We start from the raw sequence: 20,580 nt of genomic DNA, 5'->3' as shown, positions 1-20,580 counted from the left end.
TCTTACAAAATAAATAAATAAATAAATAAATAAGTAATAACACAGAAAACATTACTTCCATCTCTAAAAAAGATAAATAAATAAATAAATAAGTTATGAAACAGAGAGCACATTACTTTCCTCTTATCATTTTACACGTTACAACAATTCAAGGGACAAAAATCCAAAAAACATCACAAATATTCAAGATGACTGCTCCAACACGCTCTACACTCCCCTGCGCACCGCCACTCTCTTTTGCCTCACGTATTCCTCCGCCAAAATGCCTAACAGTCCTTTAATTCAGCGCCCCACCCCCCACCCTCGACCCTCACGCCCCCTTTTCGCCTGGAGGAGAGGAGGTGGGTGGGTGGAAAAGGTCAATAACCCAAGCCTTCACTAGCGCCTCCTTCTGCACCCACAGCCTCCCGTGATACCGCGTACCCTGACCATCTTTACTCTCTCTCTCTCTCTCTCTCTCTCTCTCTCTCTCTCTCTCTCTCTCACTTTTTTTTGTTTCTTCTTTCCTTTTTGTCCTTTTTTGAGGTTTTCTTCGTCAATTTTCTTTACGTAGAATGAAGAGATGAAGGAAAAAAGAAAGAAGGAATGAATGAGTGGAAGGATGATAGATTAGATAGAGAGGTAGAAAGAAAGAAAGAGAAGGAAGGGTAGAGGAGTGATAGATAGAAAGAAAAAAAAAACGAGACGAAAGAAAGAAAAAAAAAAAAGGTGACAGGTAGAAAGAGAAAGAAAAAATAAATAAATGAAATAATAAATGAAGGAAGGAATGAAAGAATATTAGCAAGAAAGAAAGAAAGAAAGAAAGAAACAGAAACAGAGACAAAACAGATCTACACATGCATTTCACACACACACACACACACACACACACACACACACACACACACACAACGCCAATCTCAATCCAATCATATTTCTCAGCTTGTTATCGTGCCGGAAAATTTAACAAGACCATTTGCCTTAACTTAGCGAGACTACGTGCGTGCCTCTTCAAACCGTGACCTTTATTTCCAGACTTTGACCTTGTGGGTTTGTGAGGCGATAATTTTTGACCTCACACCTCCCAAAGTTTCCCTGTTTTCCTGTTTTCCTCAAGGTTGTGATTTTAGATGGCAATAATCGTGTGTCCTTAACCCTTTCAGTACCATGACACCTTTCATGTTTATTCTGCTAACTATTTGGCGATTTTATGCAGCTTCAGAAACTCATGGTGGGGATTAAAATGGTAAGGACTCTGGCCATTAACCTTCCAACCTCCATAGACTCTTCCTAACGTAAATAAAATCGTCGAACCATATCCAAAACTCATGGTAAAAATGCGTCCCAGTACTGAAGGGGTTAAGAATCTACAAAGCGTCTTATGATTTCCTTGTTGTGGCGTCCAAATTCACGTTCAGTTTCTTAAGGTATAAAGTGTGTAATCATAGTCCATTTCCTCCATGAAGTTTCCTAGTTTCTCTGTTTCCCTCATGGTAGTAGCAGTCTTGGGTGTCAAAATTTACGTTCAGTCGTTTATAAAATATGAATTGGTGTAAATTTTGTTATATATATTATCCATAAGAACAGTCATCCGTTCATTTTACTATAGTGTTAATTTGTAGGTTAGTTTATGGAATCTGGGCTAAAATTCAAAGATGAAATTATCTTATTCAAACTTGATTTAACCTAACCTATCGTAAGCTACGCTAGATTACAATATACCCTATTCTAACTTCAGCTATCCTACTCTTAACTCTAATCAAATATGAAGACTCCAACTCATCCAAACCTAACTAAACTTACGACACTCACATTTCAACCTAACCTGATCTAATAACTTAACGCGAACCAAACTTATCTTGAATCGTAACTTTTTTTTTTTTATGTAAGAGGAGAAAACTGGTCAAGAGCAACACAGAACGATAAAAAAAAAGGTCTACTTAGTTGCCAGTTCCCTTGCAGGTTCGAGAGTTAGCCAAAGAAAGAGGGGAGGGATGATAAATCTCTTAAAAACGTCTCTCTTAAATAAAGTCATGGCATAGGAAGTTGGAAATAAAGAAATAGGTAAGGCAGTTAATCTAACCTCACAAACTACCACCAGCGTAATCTCCACCTGATCTAACCTGAACAAATCTAACCAAACAACACCCACCTCAAAAAAATAAATAAGTAAATCAATAAATAAAAAAAAACAAATTTCTGGAATGACAAAGCACCATAAATTAGATTACTTTTTCGTCTCTCTCTCTCTCTCTCTCTCTCTCTCTCTCTCTCTCTCTCCATCAAAACACCACAATGTTTTCTAGAACACTAAAATACATCAACGTTCTTCCAGGAATTGACAGTATGTATGTATATATGAGAGAGAGAGAGAGAGAGAGAGAGAGAGAGAGAGAGAGAGAGAGAGAGGGGGGGTCATGAGAACTCCCTAGCGATGAGATAAGACACGGTTTTAACATTATAATCAATACGAGAAACAGAACTCTGTGTGTGTGTGTGTGTGTGTGTGTGTGTGTGTGTGTGTGTGTGTGTGTGTGTGTGTGTGTGTGTGTGTGTGTGTGTGTGCTGCAGACTGCGTAAACAACAAGCAGGCAACCCACCCGACGGAGTTCTCACGGCGTCACCTGCTGCACCAACAATAGGTGAAGCATCCTGTTTTTTATGGCGCCACTGATGGTTCACTATTCTATTCACTACTTTTCCCTCTATTTGTTCTTTTTTCTGTCTAGTTTCCCCATTCAGTTTTGTGGGAAGTGGTACTCAATTAGGGCTTTTTTCCCATCTTTTTTTTTTTTTCTTTCTTTTTAGTTCGTGTTGTCTCTAGCTAGCGTCCTTACCTGAGAGAGAGAGAGAGAGAGAGAGAGAGAGAGAGAGAGAGAGAGAGACTGGTGTGTGTGGGTGGGTGTGTGTGTGTGTGTGTGTGTGTGTGTGTGTGTGTGTGTTTAGTCTATCTACTCCTCTCCCCCCTCCACCCCACACTAGCGCAAAACAACAGAACAACTACTACCACCACCACCACCACCACCACCACTCCCAAAACAACAACAACAAAAAGAACAATAACAAATACGATTAATAACACTAATGAACAAAAAAAAAATTGTCCTATTTGTTACTGCATTGAAACGAAATTTGCTTCCTGTTTACAGACCTTGATTTGCAACACCTGATCTATTTTACTTTCTTTTTTCTTTTCTTTTTTTTTTTTTTTTTTTTACTCTTCGTATCATTTTAATTACCTGAAACTAACGTGCCTACCTGAGATATGATGTAATGTATCAAGACTCTCTCTCTCTCTCTCTCTCTCTCTCTCTCTCTCTCTCTCTGCAGTAATACAATATCATACATCGTCACCATCTCTCTCTCTCTCTCTCTCTCTCTCTCTCTCTCTCTCTCTCTCTCTCTCTGCAGTAATAAAATATCATACATCTTCACCATCTCTCTCTCTCTCTCTCTCTCTCTCTCTCTCTCTCTCTCTCTCTCTCTCACACACACACACACACACACACACACACACACACACACACACACACACATTCGACCTTAATGAGAGAATAAATAGATTTCTAGTTTCTTTTATTTCAACCCAGTTCAACATCCCAACCGGAACACACACACACACACACACACACACACACACACACACACACACACACGCCTGTCATCACAAAAACGACACTATATTCTCCACTGCGGAAATGTCAACACACACACACACACACACACACACACACACACACACACACACACACCACCTTTCTATGTAGTACAAATAAAACAAATAGATTAAGTAAATAATATAAGTAAATAAATCTGCATTCCACAAACATGACGTAATTGACAGGAAGGCATTGCTGTTATTGTTATTATTGTTGCTGTTGTTGATTTTTTTTATTACAGTAAATCATAATAAATGACTTCCGTGTGTGTGTGTGTGTGTGTGTGTGTGTGTGTGTGTGTGTGTGTGTGAAATGAAAATGAGTGAACCGTACGTGTTAAATCATATCAGAGAGAGAGAGAGAGAGAGAGAGAGAGAGAGAGAGAGAGAGAGTTACACAGCCTCATCACAAGAACACTTTCCCATGCCTTCTGACCAACTCTCCCCTCCCCCCTCTCACACACACACACACACACACACACACACACACACACACGGGCCTAACTAACCTTCTCCGTGAAACCTAATATCTGACTGACACACACACACACACACACACACACACACACACACGATCCAAAAACCTGTCCTTCACTACCGGTAACACTGGAATCCACAATTAAAAACAAGAAAGGGAGAGAAAAAAAAAATCCCTTCCTCTACATAGCACCAATAATCACACACACATACACACTCAAACACACACACGTATACACGCACACAAACACCACATAACTGCGTACACATGGAGTAAAGCATTCCACACACACATACACACACGCACACGCTCACACACGATTTTCAGTGACTATGAGGGAAGGTTATGCCTGGATGCACTTCTAAGGCATTTTACGGGTCTACCAGCACTTAGAACCTACCTCCTTTGCTGCCACAGCCTCCGAGGTACCCTTATACGCAAGGTGGCACTATTCCCCTGTCCACTACACCATCACAATTGTCACTGTTGATGAATTACCCACCACACAACACTCCACACCCGCGCGCTACTACTCTCACTGCAGACGATTGTTTTGGTCGGTGGTCTCTCTCTCTCTCCCTCCTCTCCTGCTTCTCTCCTCCAGTCCCTCCCTCCCCGAGTCCCTTCTCCCCAATCTCCTCTCCAGCCCTCCCTCCTCCCTGTCTCCACTCCAGCTCTCCCTCCTCCCTCCTCCTCCATGTCTCCTCCTCCGCTCTCCTACAGTCCTTCCTCCCCGTTCTCCTTCTCAGCTCCATCCCTCCTACTCCTGTGACATTTCCTCTACTCTTTCTTCTCTCAGTCGTTTTCCCTTCATCCTTGTTTTTCTTCTCATTTCTCTTTTCTCCATCGCTTCTTGTTTCCTTTATTTATTTTCTTTTTACATTTTTTCTTCCTTCCTTCCTTCCAGTTCTCCCTCCCGTTCTCTCTCCAGTCCTTTTCACTATCCCTCGCGATGGGTCCCAGTAAATATTGCCCTGTTTATTGTGAAAGTGTGTTGTTTCTAATAGTATCAATAATAATCACTGGTTGTATAAATATAGATATTTTTTTATTCAGTTACTGGGTGGTTTTTATCTTATCGCTCAGTTTCACATTCATGGTATCTGAAATTTTGCATCACTAACTAAAGTAATGCCTGACCTTCTGGATATGTGGTTATTATTTCACCTTACAAATCCTCGGAAATCAGAGTGTAAAAATGATAGAGATATTATTTTATTCCCTTGATGCAATGTGTCTGGCTTGTGGCAACACTTTTGTTTACATAATGCTGCCTTTCAGCAAAACACATGTATAAACTTCCTTTCCTCCAAATGAATTACAAGTTTTCTTCAGTTATTCCTCTCCATTCTTTATAATTCATCACTAGTCATTCATTCAGTTTCTCCCACATCTTTCCTCAATATGTGTTCTCTATACTCTTATGATTGGCTTTACCTTTTCCCTCCCTCTCGTATGCATCAACAAAATAAGAAAATCAATATTCACTAAATTACAATGTCAAATTCAATAATAGGAGACAAACATCCTTCTTTAATTGCCTCTCCATATTCCCAGATACAATATTGATGCTGAGGTCACTTGAAACTCACTTCAAAGAACAACCTTGGTGCTTACAAATTACATAAATCAGCAGTATAATCCTTCATAACCAATCTCTACCTTCATTCTGCCCATCATGTTATTTTTTACGTTGAAATCAAATATCAACCTCAACTAATACATAAGTAAGAGCAATATGGAAAATCTACTGAGACGTCTTTAAAACCACCAGTGTCTAAACCATTAATACTTTGAAAATCACACAAAACCTTAAAGAAAAAAAATATAAACCGTTCAATTTTGGAGGCAGTGTAAAGCAAAGAAACTGCCAGGAGTCGCCAGGAGAAATAACCCTTTAGCGAGGCATAACAACACCCTTTCCCTCAATAAACACCTAATTTACCCTTATCCCGCAGGTGTAGATGAACGAAGAATTAACACAATAAAGGTTTCCCATCTTCCTAACCCTTTATTTCCTTGTTAATTAAGCTAGTTTGAGGTAAAATGAGATGTTTGTGGCATTGCGCAAACTAGCGGGTAACACGTCTACGCTTCCTAACAACACGTCAGATTTTGAGAACACGAGAGGAATTATTTTGACAAGTACTGATAGAAGAAGGACCATTATGCCGTAGAAGTAAGTAATGGAGGGCCTGGTGTTGGGATGTGGGTTAATTGTAAGATTTAATTCGTTCTGATATTACATCATAGTTTGGGCAAGTTAATGGATAGGAGATAAGATGATTCATGCGGTTAGGACTAATTGATGGTTATTAGAGTTATTGCCAGTCATTCCCTCGTTTTTGTTTGTTAGTGCTAGTGTTAGGTTAAAGGACAGGTGTGATGTGTGGGGTTAATTCATTGCTATGTGGGAAATGGTATTGTAGGTCCTATCATTTGTCTTTGCCTCATATGGTTACAGGTTTGAGTTTTGAGCGAAGGTTAAACACTTACTGATAGGAATAACAGTTAGTTTTTAGTGCATATTGATTCATAGTTGATGCACAGCAGTTATCATGGAGACTTGCTAGTTTTGGTGATTTTTTTGGGTGAAAGCAACAGCCCTGTTATTTCCATTCATGTTTCCCTTGTGTTTCCAAATTTCCTGACACTGGTGATAGGTTTGAGGTAGAAGCTGTTATGTTGTGGTGGTTTTATTTTCCAACATGTTACCAGTCAGTGCAATGGTAGCCTCATATGACAAGATACAGGTACAGGCAAGGGTTAGTCGTGTGTAATCAAAAGGAGTGGTGTTTGACGGGGCTCACCTGTTGTAGCCTCACAGCAGTGACAGCACTGCTCTCCCACTGAGGAATGGCAGGGTAGGTGGAGGACAGGCCGCTCTCACTGACAGGTGTGTTGCCATCTGAAAAATTATGCAGGTAAATAATATACCCGTACATTTAAAAATATGTCAAACTGATGCACTGAGAATTATGCACCTAAATACCAAAGCATCATGCTGTAGTATGTGGCAATGCTAACTACCATAATTATGAAGTGGCAATGCTAACTACCATAATTATTAAGTGGCAATGCAAACTACCATAATTATGAAGTCCTACAAATCTTTTGCACTAACTAATTATTTCTGCATGGAATTATTGCATATTTTTGGAAAAGTCAGTTACATTTCCACTCCACAACAGAACAGCACTGATCTACAGCACCACAAGTAGCAGTTTGTGAAAATGCTTCCTGAAGGGACTGCCACTCATTACCCTCAACAGAGAGCTCATGTCAGGGGCCACACTGCATCTCTCAGCTACCTCCCCCAGGCATTGCTGGCCTGTCCTAAACCCTTCATTATTTTCAGGACCACCACCACCACCACCACCACCACCACCATCATCATCATCATGCCATTTTCTGGAAGGGATGCTGTGGTGCTGTGTATGCTGATGTGCTGTGTGCCGCTGCAGTACTGGATCAGCAGATCCTCACACTCCACGCCAGACCAACGATCAGCAGAGGTCTACAGGTTGGTGGAGCAGGCCCGGGCCTTTGCTACCAAGTGGTTCACTACGGACTCTTGGAGGGAGTGGCTGCGGCAGATGTACATCAAGCACACAGCCGATGGTACTCATTTCGTCAGTGTAGAAGTTCAGTGTTACTTTAAGGCCGTGAATTATATTTGGCTTAACCTGAAATTTAAAAATCACAAGAAAACACAACAAAAGTTTGAGAATATTCAGCATTGGCACAAGAGTCAGTATGTCCTCTCAGTGTGCTCAGTTGTGCTTATGGTTTTAATGGATTGTTTCAGATTACAGTCAGTGGTACCTCCTGGATGACGACGAACCACTGGGCGAGTGTCCGGCGGTGGAGGTGTGGCACTACCGCAGCCCTCACGGCACCTTCGGCATGTCTCCCAAGCCCCGCCTGGAGCACCCCAAGGAGGTGAAGTGGAGGATAGGCCAGGTGGTGAAGCATCACACCTTTGGCTACAAGGGTGTCATTATTGGCTGGGACCTGAAGGCAAAGGTAAGGAGAAATTCCATAAAGATTTCCATTCATCATTGCATTCACCTTTCTTAGACACAAAGAATATGACAAGAATTCCCAGCTGTGTTTCCCAAGACTTATTTCTCAACCAAAAGATTTTTTTTTTTTTTTTTTTTTTTACATATTGTCTGATAATTTTTCTTTCACTTCATAAATTATGGCCAGCTTAATCCATCCAGAAATTTGTATAGATACTCTCAGTCTTGCTTAAGTCTTCTTTACACAGTGAGTAGTTGTTAAGATTAATGTTAGTAGTGACAAGGACAATGTGTTTTACTAATGCCTGAACAATTTAACAGGAATTTGTGACGTTACTTATATTGTCATTAACTTCATTTTCAGGCACCACAGGAGTGGATCTTAAGCCAACACAAAGAGAACTTGGTGAGTAAGTTAACTTGTTCATAATCTGTGTATCCACTGTATGCAAGGCTGACTCTTTCAGTGGGAACAACTAAAGTCAAGTGTCTGCACCAGGCATCAGAGGGAACTGCACCATCTCTTTCCTCTCTGCCTTGTGTAGGACCAGAGCAAGGAGTCCCAGCCCAAATGATCCATTATAAATGTTGGTGTGGTGTTCATCCATGTCTTCTCAGTGTGACAATACCCTTGTAATGACACACCAGGAATTTATCTCATTATATTAAAGAGATTGCTCTGGAAAATTAGTGAAATTAATGCTGTCAACTGTTACTACGTGAATTTTACTTGTGGAAAGTGAGTGAAATAAGTCTTTGCTAGGTTCTAGTAATTGCATGTATTCTGTTTGCATTTTTACTGATTTGTACATAAAAAACCAGGGGTGTGGATTCGGAGTCAGAGTCGAGGGTCGGCTATTTTTGGCCGGAGTTGGAGTCGAAATTGGAGTCAGAGTCGTCGGAGTTGGAGTCGATAAAAATACGAGCGACTCCGACTCCTTTACGTGATAAATTTTCGAGTAAAGATTCCACTTCATGGAGACTGGAGAATCCTACAAATTGGGAGAAATTGACTTTGTGGAGGATGTGTCCAATCAACCACTACATATAAAGATAATTTTTATTAATTTATGATAATTATATAATCGTCAAGTACACTTTTATGGATTGACTCGAAAATATGTAAGTATTGATTCTCTTAACTTTCGTTTTTTTTGGGTGTGGCAACTAGCGGGCTTTTTGCTTAATCTTTTCCCTTGACCACCATCCCTCATATAAAAAAAAAAAAAAATAGACCATATCGTTGTACTGTAAAAAAAAAAAAAAAAAACTGAGTCAGAGTCGGAATCGCAACCTTCAAATTTCCTGGAGTCGGAGTCGGAGTCGGAGTCGCAACATTTAAATTTACTGGAGTCGGAGTTGGAGTGAGAGTCGGACTTTTGAAAATCCGACTCCACACCCCTGTAAAAAACAAAGTATATTTCAATTTTAAATTCATTCAAGCAATTGAAAGCTACTGCATTATATGACCAGATTCCTTCAGAAACACTCCACCCCCCACTTCCATGTAATCATAACATCATAGTCATCATCCTCCATTCATAACAGGTCCAGTAAGAGTCCCAAACAATGAAGAGAGTATAGGTGAGTCTTCCTTCACTCTGCAGTCTCTCTTCACTAGGCCAAGTTCAGCTGTTGTCTTGCAGTCTGTCAGGAGCAGAAGGCTAGCTGCTTTAATAATTATATTCTTGCCACTAATGGAAAGTAATTATAACTATTTTTCAGCACTGGCGGGATCAGCCTAATTACACTCTCCTTGTTGACATTGACGGGCGAAAGGTTCCACAGATTGCTTATGTCCCGCAGGAGAACATTGCTCCTGTCATTAATAAAGAGGTAAGCCAGTGCTGCCCTGCTCATGATGGTAATGGTTAGCTTCGTGTGTGTGCTCTTGTTTTGAATTTCAGTCACATATGTAGGATTAGTCATGTGACCAATAGATCTTTGATGATACGGTTATTATGAAGCAAGAAGGAAAGCATTAGTGAAAGGCATGCATGGGAACAATTACCAGTAAATTATTCCCAGTGTTTAGGCACCATGACACAAGCTGCCTTGGGTTGCCACTCTTTCAAGTCACATAATAACACTGCCTTCTCTCCTCTAATTGTTTTTGCTAATGGTATAGGTACATGAATTAACTTGCATCACAGCTGTGCACATTTGCAGCATTAGAGGAACAGAAGAGCTGAAGGTTTTATCACATCCATTATCATTTTACATCATCTAATTTATGCTTAATAGTTGCTCAGGCAGTACCATTTACTTTTAGCACCTTATTGTTGTCGCTTCACACTTGGAAACCAATTCAGTAGAATCAAATTGCACCTACATTTCCTGGTACTGCTGTGAGAGATGGCCCAGCAAACAAGCCATCATAAATAAGATGAAGTTTCCAGTGGAGTAATGAGAGAGGCAACCGTGGCAGCAGGGAGGTGCAAGGGTAGCAGGCAAAGTTGTAAATGTATTAGTAAATATTAGTCTGTTGACAAAATTCATACCAATGTCCCACTTGCAATGTAGATATTGATGAGTGCTTTTTATTTTGAGAAGCACCAATATTTTCTTTTCACATAACATATAGTTTGTGTTGTTTATATAGAAAAGTATTAATTCTGGTTGATACTTAATATTCCAGTAGCCACTATGTTTCAGCTCTAGGTGAAGTAACATTTGGTTGTGTTTTCTATATAGAGAGAGATAGTGATTTTTGTTCTTCATGCTGTCTCTTCCAGTAATGGTGATATTTCTGTTCTAGGTGAAGCACCCTGACCTACACCACTATTTTGATGATTTTGATGGCGCACAGTACATCCCATGTCCGTGGCTGCGGGCCATTTACCCATCAGATTAGTGGTGCACAGCGTGTCATTGGTTGTCACCACCCACACTTTAACTTTGGTCTTTCACATGCACTTATTGTATGAATGATATGTTCACAAGTGTTGCTAGTATGCTTATTTATGCAAGTTATATTTATTTTTGTAACGTTTCCTTGGTTTGTGGGATAGACTAGAGATGGGACAAAGGTGTGTTATATGCATTGTTTTCTTTTCTGCATAACATGGTAATGGAAAAGAAATAGGGGCTGAATAATCACTAAGCATAAGAATGTATTTTTCTATAATCATATGATGTAATGTTGTACTATCTTAAGATTGGCAGGAACCATGCACTGATGTAACACTGACACATCACCTCCAGCAATACCAAAGGATGGCAGGATAAAAGGAAAAACATTCATATTGCTGTATATGTATAAGATTTGCAAAGAATCCTAGTGACTCAGGATCTGTACTCCTTCCAAACTGTAAGTGAAAATCAAATGACCTGAGCTTCTGCAGTGCCACACTTATACACCACAATGTAAGGAATTCACCTGCTGTTCAGTAACTCAGCTCTGTTCCCCTTTGTGTTGTACAAAGTTCTCCTTAAGTCATGCTACCTTTGGAGCAACATGAAAACTGAAATATTTATCTGGAACCAGGATAAACTGCCAGTGAGAATTTGTCACCAGTATGTTGGTAGGACACCCAAAGCAATACAGATCTGACTGTTGCAAGTCAGACCATGAGTCACTAAAACCAGTCAGTTTTAGGCAGCCTTGATTGTCCTGTCACCACATTTCCATTACCGTTCCTGATGTATGCATGTCAGTGATGTTTATTGATAAAAAATAAATGTGGTTGAATAAACAGAAGGCATTGACAGTAGCATCAGGTCACAGTAGCTGTGATCCTGCCCTAGTGGACAGCACCTTCTTAGCAGCTTAACCAGTTAAGGCAGAAGTTGTCTGTTGTGGCACAGTTAAAAAACGTGTAGAAAACAAGAAGAGTCTGATTCGCAAAGCAGTATTTCCACATCTTGTCAATATTACTACATCTCATCACCACTTCTTTGATAAAGCTATGATAAGACCTCCCAGCACATTCCTGATTACTGCACAATAGATTCAACAGATATGTAAAGTATTATGTAAGGGCACAGTACAACATCAGGATGGTCAGTTTTAGTAACCAAAGATATGAATTAATGCAAGACTTGTTATTTCACCATATTGAAGAGGCTGGAGGATAAATCACCACATCCTGAGGGAGCAAGTCTGCTGAAGGATGTGACCCTCCAGTCCCTTGTAACATGTACACTTGTGACAACATGGGTTGAGTAGTTCTCCCACCTTGCTACACTGCTGTATTTTCTCAATAAGCCATCTCTTTCATACAACTTTCTTTGTAGGCTTTAGTTTGTAGCTCATTATTTCTAGCATTTATTGAACATGATGCCATAACATGCTTTTTTTACATTCACTCTGTGTTTAAGGAATTGCTTGCAGTGTGAAGTTTGGAACATGTATTGTTGGGAAGAGTATATTCAGTCATCATCCTCATCACCATCATCATCATGTCATCTCCATTCTCATATTTGATACTACCTTTGATAAATATTCAAAAGTTTTAAATACTGTGATTTCATAGTATTGCTAGTGGGACCACATGTCAAGGGCAGTGGAATGCTTGATGCAAAGTAAGGATCATGCAGACTGGTCTTTCCTTTGCCAGCACACAAGGTCTGGTTTGTACCCTTCACAGGCTGCATGCCAGCCTGCACTGCTTCACATTGTGCTGCAGTGGCTTCCTAATGAAAAGTTGGACTCCAAAGTTGGTCCATTAACACCACACACCCTCGCTACATTCACCATCCTCCCTCAGTCTTAGATGCTGCTGACATTCTATCAGTCACCAGGTTTTGTAAGGGGTGTGTTAATAAATCAGGACACAAGGTTTAGAGAAGGAAGGTGTGTGCAGGTCACTTGACTGGTGGTCTTGCTGTGTTGCAGACCATCATACCCTGCTCCACTTGATACATTGTGGCACTGTGGCCTCAAGCAATGAATCTAGTGAAGCATGGTGTCCTTGAGTGCCACCAGATTTTATAAGCTATAGATGTATTTATGTACTGTACTGTATTGTCTAATGGTGGACTAAAATGAAATATAACAGCATTGGTTACTTTTGATTTTATTATGTCCCTTCATATACATCTTGTCTAGGTTTGCCATATATCAATTATCAAAATTCAAGACACCTTCACTAATGTGATGTACTCAGAATATTGGAAAATATGTAAATCAATTGAAAAAACTATTTATTTACCTTTGCTATAGTAACAAGGTCACAAGGCTACAAACAAACAAACAATAATCCAAACTGATGCCTATATCATCTCAGGTTAAAGAGAACAGACTGGCACACAACGTGAGGTGTCATGTGACAAAGGGAAGGCAAAGAGCGTCAACTCCATACAATACCATACAAGGGAAGTAACACCTACATGGGTCTTTTTATTTCACTCTGTGTTGCCCTTGGCCAGCTTTCCCTCCTTAAATAAACAAACAAAAGAAAAGACAGTATAAAGGTGTAGCAGAAATATTACCCACAGTTTATAGGTTAACAGGCTGTAAATGGTAAATGCACCATACTTGGTGTGATGTCCTGTCTGGGGCCTGAGCACAACCACTGACTTGACAGTGACAGCCGCCGGCTGCCAGAGTGTCGCCCACTCACCACCTGAGGACAGCTCAGTTCTAGCGAGACACCGCCTTCTTGGGCATGTAACACACACAAACACACAGTGATAATGGTACTGTTGCTGATGGCACTACTACTACTACACTCCCTCACACTTTCACTCCCTACTTCTTACACTTCTTACAGTTCACCTCCTGGAAGCAGCTTATGCCTGTGGCTCCAGAACTTCATTTCTATATTTTGGTATTTCTTCCTCCTATCACTACACTTTATACATTTTAGGTGGGAGACAGCAGGAGATGCCTATGAAACACTGAGAACTAAAGGAAATATGAGGAGTTGACACGGGGATGGAGGGGGAGTTGGTGGCGGCGTCTTGGTCCAAGTCATGATGGGAGCCAGACGGTCTGAACGGGGCCATACATAACTATCACCTCATTTAACACAGTAATAAGTTATCTACCTATTTTGGTGGTTGATTCTGGCTTTCATTCACTCTCTGGGTCTGGAGACACAAGAAAGTGTAGGCAAACATTGTTGGACTGACCTGAGGGGAAGGCATGGCTGAGGGGGGGCCTGTGACCCCATATTTACGTACGTAATTCATTTTAAAAATCGCGAAAAGAAAAAAGGCGCCAAGACTGGAATGCACTACACTTTTAGACGCAATAAATACTTAAACTAACAACCAAAATATAATACCCGTACCGAGTCCATTGTTTATCAATCTAAGTCCATAGAAGTGTGTTTATTTAAAAGTAACGGCGCCAACAAACACATCATAATGTCGAGAAGGAAAGCACAGCCACATTACATGGTGTTACATTTTCTGAATACGAAAATTTGTTGCTTTCCAGCTACATAAAGAAAACACAGATTCCTTATCGTATAATGATTTTTGCTTTCTATTTTAGTACCGTTAAAAAATTTGAATTTAAAGATATAAATAGTTGGACTAAATTTAAGGAATTATTATGACTTTGGTCATGTTTTTCAGATTTTATAATTTTTAATTCAAGCGCCAAAACAATCCTAGGCGTGCAAATAAAAACAATAAAAAACAAATAGCGACTGCCGAAAGTGTTATTTCAATGAGAGAAAAAAACAAATAGACAGGATCTTATTACGGATTATAACTTAATTTACATTCCTATCAATAGTTAACATACAAAAACAATGCAAACTCCAATAATAAAGTAGAAAAAATAGGCATGTAGAACCGAAGTAGTTTTTTGCACCTTTTTTCACCCCATCCATCTCCCTTACCCTCCCTCCCACATTCCTCCCCACCCCTCCATCTCCACCTCCTCGGCCTACTCCAATACAGCGAGTCCTTAAAACACCGGCAAACACCTACAAAACACTCCAGAGACGCCTTATTAAATCATTTGGCTGCAGGCTGAAGGCACGGGGCTGGAGGAGGTTGGCGGGTCGAGGCGCCAGGGATGACTTGGTGTGGTGGTGGTGGTGGTGATGGTGGTGGTGTGTGTGTGTGTGTGTGTGTGTGTGTGTTGTAGTGGCATGGTTAAGAGAATGGTGTAACTTCACGAGAGAGAGAGAGAGAGAGAGAGTGTGTGTGTGTGTGTGTGTGTGTGTGTGTGTCTGTCTGTCTTTGGTGTTATAACTTCACCACTACATCTCCAATAAAAAATAAATAATAGTAAATAGATAAATAAGAATAGATAAATAAAATAAAATTTTCTGATGTGTTTGGTAACATTCCTCACTCCTCCTTTTCCTCGTCTTTCTCCTCTTCCTCCTCCTCCTCCTCCTCCATCACTCCTGTTGTTTATTTTTTGTAAATTTAGTCTAAGACGAAACCAGACTAAAGCAGCTGCCAACCGGTAAACCCTTCTCTTTCCTCTCTCTCACCATTTCAACCTATAGAAATATGACATTTTTTAGAAGTTATTGATGGAAGCTGAAATTCCGGATATCTGAGGAATTTTGAAAAATTCCCCAGACGCAGATTTCTATGTGTGAATTCCGGACATGTGAGGCAAAATCCGGACGTATGGCAACCATAATCTTCTCACCATTGCCTTCATTTTGAGTAGTGTGGGAGTAACCCTTTGAGTGGAAACATCATCCACCAACACTTGATTGTTCTATCATACTTTCTGAGTAAAGAAAAAAAAAACTTTACATAGAAATAACGAAACGACGGAATAAATTTACATAACGAAACTAGATTTTTAGTTTTACCTATAGCCACTTATACGTAGGGTACATTAATAATGAATATACGCATTGTTAGACAAGATCTTATTGGATATTGTTACTGGATATACGTATCTCATATTTTTTGTCTTATTTGAAATGAATACTAAAACAATCCTGGACGTTCGGATGAAAATTCATTAGAATGTAAATAAAATGACAAAACAGTACCAAAAACACAGTTAGTCTTGATTTTGTTATAGGTTGTAACTTTTCGCACTGTGTCATGAATAAATCAAATATTAAAATAGTGCCAACTTCGAAAACAAATTATGGTGTTGGGCTTTTGCTGTTGATGTTGTTATTGTTGTTTGCTGGATACTTTCCCCGCCTCTTTTCTTCTCTCCCCTCTACTCCAAAATTTCCTTCTCCTTCTCCTGCACACCAGAGCCCAGAGATCACCTTTTATCACCTAGAAAACCCTGAGAAATAAGTTAATATAAATGGGGAGACATGGAATTGAACTTGGCAGAGACGAGGCAAGGGCGGGGCTTCGCGAGGCTTGGCTGAAGTCGCGTCGCCAAAGTTACCGTGGCGTGGTGTCTTGTGGTGGTGATAACAATGCATTCCCACCTGCTTCACTATCCAGTGTGTTGGGTGGTGGAATGGATGGGTGGGTTTGTGGTACCGATCACAGACGGGTCACGGATCTGCATAATACATGGTACTCTGCTCTCATTACTTACGGCACTAAGTTTGACGGTAAATATATATAAAGAAAAGGCACTTAAACCTAATAGCACTGCACTCCCAATAGCTTGGCGACAGTGTGCGTGGGTGACGGGATCAGACTAGTGTTTAACTCTTTGTCTGCCACGTGGTAAACGACACATTTCTCCGAATCCCTGGAAGATGGAGGAACAGTGTTATTGATAAAGAATAACCTTTACAACTACTAGGGACAGAAACGTTAGAGAACCAAATTTGCCTTCAAAGTGTATTGCACCAAGAGTGAAGAATTTGTCAGCTGATTCGGAAGACTCGCATCGTGAGTTGCCGTCCCTCTCTGAGATACCGAATCATGTTAATTATTCTTACCGTGTCCTGCCTGAGGATATTGATGATCCAAATGAAAATGCATTCCTTTCAGCAAGCACATATAAGGAAGCTAAAATAATGTTGTTTATCTGATGATATTAACGTTCCTGATGATAATGCTTTTGCTATTTGGTAAATGATTAAACAAACAAATAAATGAATGAATGAATATATATATATATATATATATATATATATATATATATATATATATATATATATATATATATATATATATATATATATATATACCTGTGTCACCTTGGTAACGTAGTCTTGCGTCTGTGCTTCTGTTTTAAGGCTTTCGTCCAGTAGTAAGATGATTCGGAGACGTGAAAACACCAGCTCTGTCTTGTTAATTCTGCCACTAGAACCTTGATAAAACTTGTGAAATCCATTGTCATTATTAACCAGAGCCTTCCACTAGAATCATAAGAAGACTCTTAAAATCTCGTGTCAGATCAAACAGAAGCCTTTAGATGTAATTGTAGCTGCTAACCCACCCACCTCCTGTTGTCACGGAAGAGTCGGAAAAACTGAATTGAAGAGTAGAAATTGACGTCGCTGTCTGGATCAACGTAGAAACAGCTATCACATTTACTTCCTTATTATTTGAATAGAAAGTTTGCCATCAAAGTGGTATTGATATTACTACACAGGTAGATAGTACAACTTACTCTGTACTTATATTCGTAGTACTAATAATAATATAAGTATGTAAAAAGTAATGTGAATCCTACTAGTTCCTCACTGTTGGAAACACGTACATTAACTAGCTATCAGACATTGTGATCGGGAATGTCTTAAGCAGGCTACACCTTGTTACTATACGCTTGTTTCTTCTTAATGTAACAACCACCGAGCAAGCATAACCAGTGTGTCTGCCTGTCTCTTTCCTTCCATCTGAAAAAAAAAAAAAGGAATCGGTCCTAGAAGTATATATTTATTCAACTGACGAGTAAGTAAGCAAGCAAGCAAGTAAGTAAGTAAGTAAGTATTTATTGACCACACTAATTGATCACAAGGCCTGGAACACTATACCTATTCATTTCTAAACACTTCAAACTTCAAAGAATGAGCGGTTATGTAATACTTGCTATGCGTCAGACCAGGACAATATTTAGTTTAGTAATCACAAATGTTAAGGAGGAGGAGGAAGAGGAGGCGGTATACGTAAAATCGTGATGAAAAACGTTTTACTGTAGTTTCCCCATCCCACTCCTGCCAGGTTGGTTTTCTAGATAATATCTACTAGGTGTCAGAACATGGCAGTATCTAGTTTAGTCCCCCATTCAGTTCTGTCATGTGCAACAATTAACAGTATTACAAGAAATATATGTAATATCTTTAAGTATTTTTACTGTGTGTGTGTGTGTGTGTGTGTGTGTGTGTGTGTGTTTCGTTTTTAAGGTTCATGTGTGTGTGTGTGTGTGTGTGTGTGTGTGTGTTTCGTTTTTAAGGTTCATGTGTGTGTGTGTGTGTGTGTGTGTGTGTAATCTGTCACCACCACCACCATTACCATTACTACTACTACTACTACTACTACTACTACTACTACTACTGATTATTTGGTGCCCTGTGACTTGCTGTTATGAAGAGGCTCCTGTGTGGTGGGCAAGAGTATGCTAACTGGCTAGTAGTAGACTATTTCGACTCCATTTACTATCTGTCTATCTATCTATCTATCTATCTACTTACCTGAATAATAAACATCTATCTATCTATTCATCTACCTATTTTCAACTTTTTTATATACAATTTAAATAAAGAAGGATGATTGATTGATTGATTGATACATTTATTGCTGGATTAATATAAAAATCAACAAAGGAGGAGGATGGACCTTGCCACCCCCCACTGGACAAAGACTTAAGGTTAAAGTATGAAAAATATAACAATAGACAGTATACATAACAAGAATACGAGTACTTCAATAAATAGATACAGACATTGCACACCTTATTGCCTAAACACCCTACAGCCTGGGAGCAAACTGATGTGAACCCCTTCAGTACTGAGACTCATTTTTACCTTACTTTTTGGATACAAGACGATTTTACTTGCATCAGGAACGGTCTATGGAGGTCAAAAGATTAATGGCTAGAGTCTTTACCATTCTAGTCCCAACATATGTTTCTGAAACTGTACAGAATCACCAACATAGTAACTAGAATGAATACAGAATGAAGAGATTAAGGACACGTTTTCTTTCTTTCTTTTTTTGTAATTACTCGTATAGACAACCACTTCTTTGTCAGAGGGAGCGGTAAGGGACAGAGGTTATAAATGGAAGGGGTGGGGAGAAACCTTCACTCTTATCTAATCCCGGGGCGTCAGCGGAAACCAATAGGATGATAAGCCAACACTACGGATGAATATGGATCCAGAAAAGCTTGAAATTCATGTACAGTGGAATTGCAGTATTGAGAAGTGCGAATGGAAGACTCACTCGGTAAATATGTCTTCAGAAAAAAAATAGATAAATAAACGAACTGAAGAGAAATTTAGGAAGTGACATAGGTATGATAGTTCAGAGAGAGAGAGAGAGAGAGAGAGAGAGTGTGTGTGTGTGTGTGTGTGTGTGTGTGTGTTTCCTCAAAAGAAGGAGAAAGAAAATTATTGGAGAAAGGAATGACAGGAAAGCAGATATCGCCTCTTCCTTTCCTCTTCCACATCTCTCTCTCTCTCTCTCTCTCTCTCTCTCTCTCTCTCTCTCTCTCTCGGTGACTGACTATTGTTATGGAACCGACCAAGAGTTATGTGGATAGTGTAGCAATCGTTATAATGTACATCTCTCTCTCTCTCTCTCTCTCTCTCTCTCTCTCAATGAGCTAACTGCAGTAGTGGCGGTGCGGGTGCGGCGACCCCCAAACACTGGCCTGAATTCTCGTATGTGTGTGTGTGTGTGTGTGTGACGGGAAGGAAAGTGGCAGCTCCGTGACGGGCTGTGTGTGTGCTGTGTGTGTGTGTGTGTTACAAGACTATAAATCTAACACACCCAAGGATTGTGGCTAGACGTTTGTAATAGTACAGTCACTACCGCTACTCTCTCTCTCTCTCTCTCTCTCTCTCTCTCTCTTAACTATACAAACTAACTCCCTACGTATTTCCTGTTGCCTTGCCTTCCTTTCCCCTCTCGGCTCCCTAACACGTCGCTAACTGGGGCTTATCACTTCATAATTACCACCTGCCAGCTCAGGGAATCATAATTGAAGAGCAAACAATGGAATAACGAATAGACAAAACTCGTGATTATTTACCCTTCAGTATTGGGACACATTTTTACCTTGAGTTTTGTGTAGGCTACCATTAGACCATTTTATCAACATTAGCAAAAGCCTATGGAGGGCAGAAGATTAATGGTCACAGTATTCACTATTCTAATCCCACACAAGAGTTTCTGAAGCTGTATAAAATCACCAGATAGTAACCTCAATGAATATGGAAACGCGTCATGGTACTGAATGGGTTAACAAGAGTAGGCTATACGAGAGAAAATCTTCCTTCTCGTTAGGTTTCTTTATATATATTCTAGTTTACGTGTTCGTCATACCACGTGGTTACTGTTGCCTAGTTTTCTCAGGTACTGTCAGATGGAGAAAGTATAAAGGTATGAGTCACCCCAAGGAACTTTTTCTCGTATATCTGCAGAGT

At 39.9% G+C, this 20,580-nt stretch overlaps 2 protein-coding genes across 4 annotated transcripts in view; one reads left to right on the top strand and one right to left on the bottom strand.

Moving 5' to 3' along the window:
- Positions 1 to 4,669, bottom strand: part of LOC123508547 (probable E3 ubiquitin-protein ligase XBOS31) — a 90,130-nt gene extending 85,461 nt beyond the window's left edge. For both annotated transcript variants that reach the window (XM_045262289.1, XM_045262290.1), the window contains exon 1: positions 4,516 to 4,669. The gene's annotated coding sequence lies outside the window, so the exon portion shown is untranslated. The remainder of the gene's footprint in view (positions 1 to 4,515) is intronic.
- A 1,480-nt stretch (positions 4,670 to 6,149) lies between these two features.
- Positions 6,150 to 13,149, top strand: LOC123508763. Of its 2 annotated transcripts, none has more exons than XM_045262655.1 (6): positions 6,150 to 6,294; positions 7,474 to 7,736; positions 7,924 to 8,141; positions 8,505 to 8,546; positions 9,866 to 9,976; positions 10,899 to 13,149. In XM_045262655.1, the coding sequence occupies exons 2-6, from the start codon at positions 7,517 to 7,519 to the stop codon at positions 10,992 to 10,994; spliced, it is 687 nt and encodes a 228-aa protein (XP_045118590.1). In that variant the 5' UTR covers positions 6,150 to 6,294; positions 7,474 to 7,516; the 3' UTR covers positions 10,995 to 13,149. The 2 variants fall into 2 exon arrangements, with proteins under 2 accessions (XP_045118590.1, XP_045118591.1); XM_045262656.1 differs by having other exon boundaries at positions 6,176 to 6,295; positions 7,478 to 7,736.
- The last annotated feature ends 7,431 nt before the right edge of the window (positions 13,150 to 20,580 follow it).

This window comes from Portunus trituberculatus, chromosome 25 (genome assembly GCF_017591435.1).
Source record: "Portunus trituberculatus isolate SZX2019 chromosome 25, ASM1759143v1, whole genome shotgun sequence".
Taxonomy (NCBI): domain Eukaryota; kingdom Metazoa; phylum Arthropoda; class Malacostraca; order Decapoda; family Portunidae; genus Portunus; species Portunus trituberculatus.
Note: the sequence above shows the minus strand (reverse complement) of the source record. Positions and strands in the feature narration are given on the sequence as shown.

Excerpts from the sequence above, each read along its gene's own strand:
- LOC123508763 (XM_045262655.1), top strand. The coding sequence starts at position 7,517 with ATGCCATTTTCTGGAAGGGATGCTGTGGTGCTGTGTATGCTGATGTGC. Across the intron at positions 7,737-7,923 it reads CATCAAGCACACAGCCGATG|ATTACAGTCAGTGGTACCTC; the intron begins GTACTCATTTCG and ends GGATTGTTTCAG. Across the intron at positions 8,547-9,865 it reads GCCAACACAAAGAGAACTTG|CACTGGCGGGATCAGCCTAA; the intron begins GTGAGTAAGTTA and ends ACTATTTTTCAG.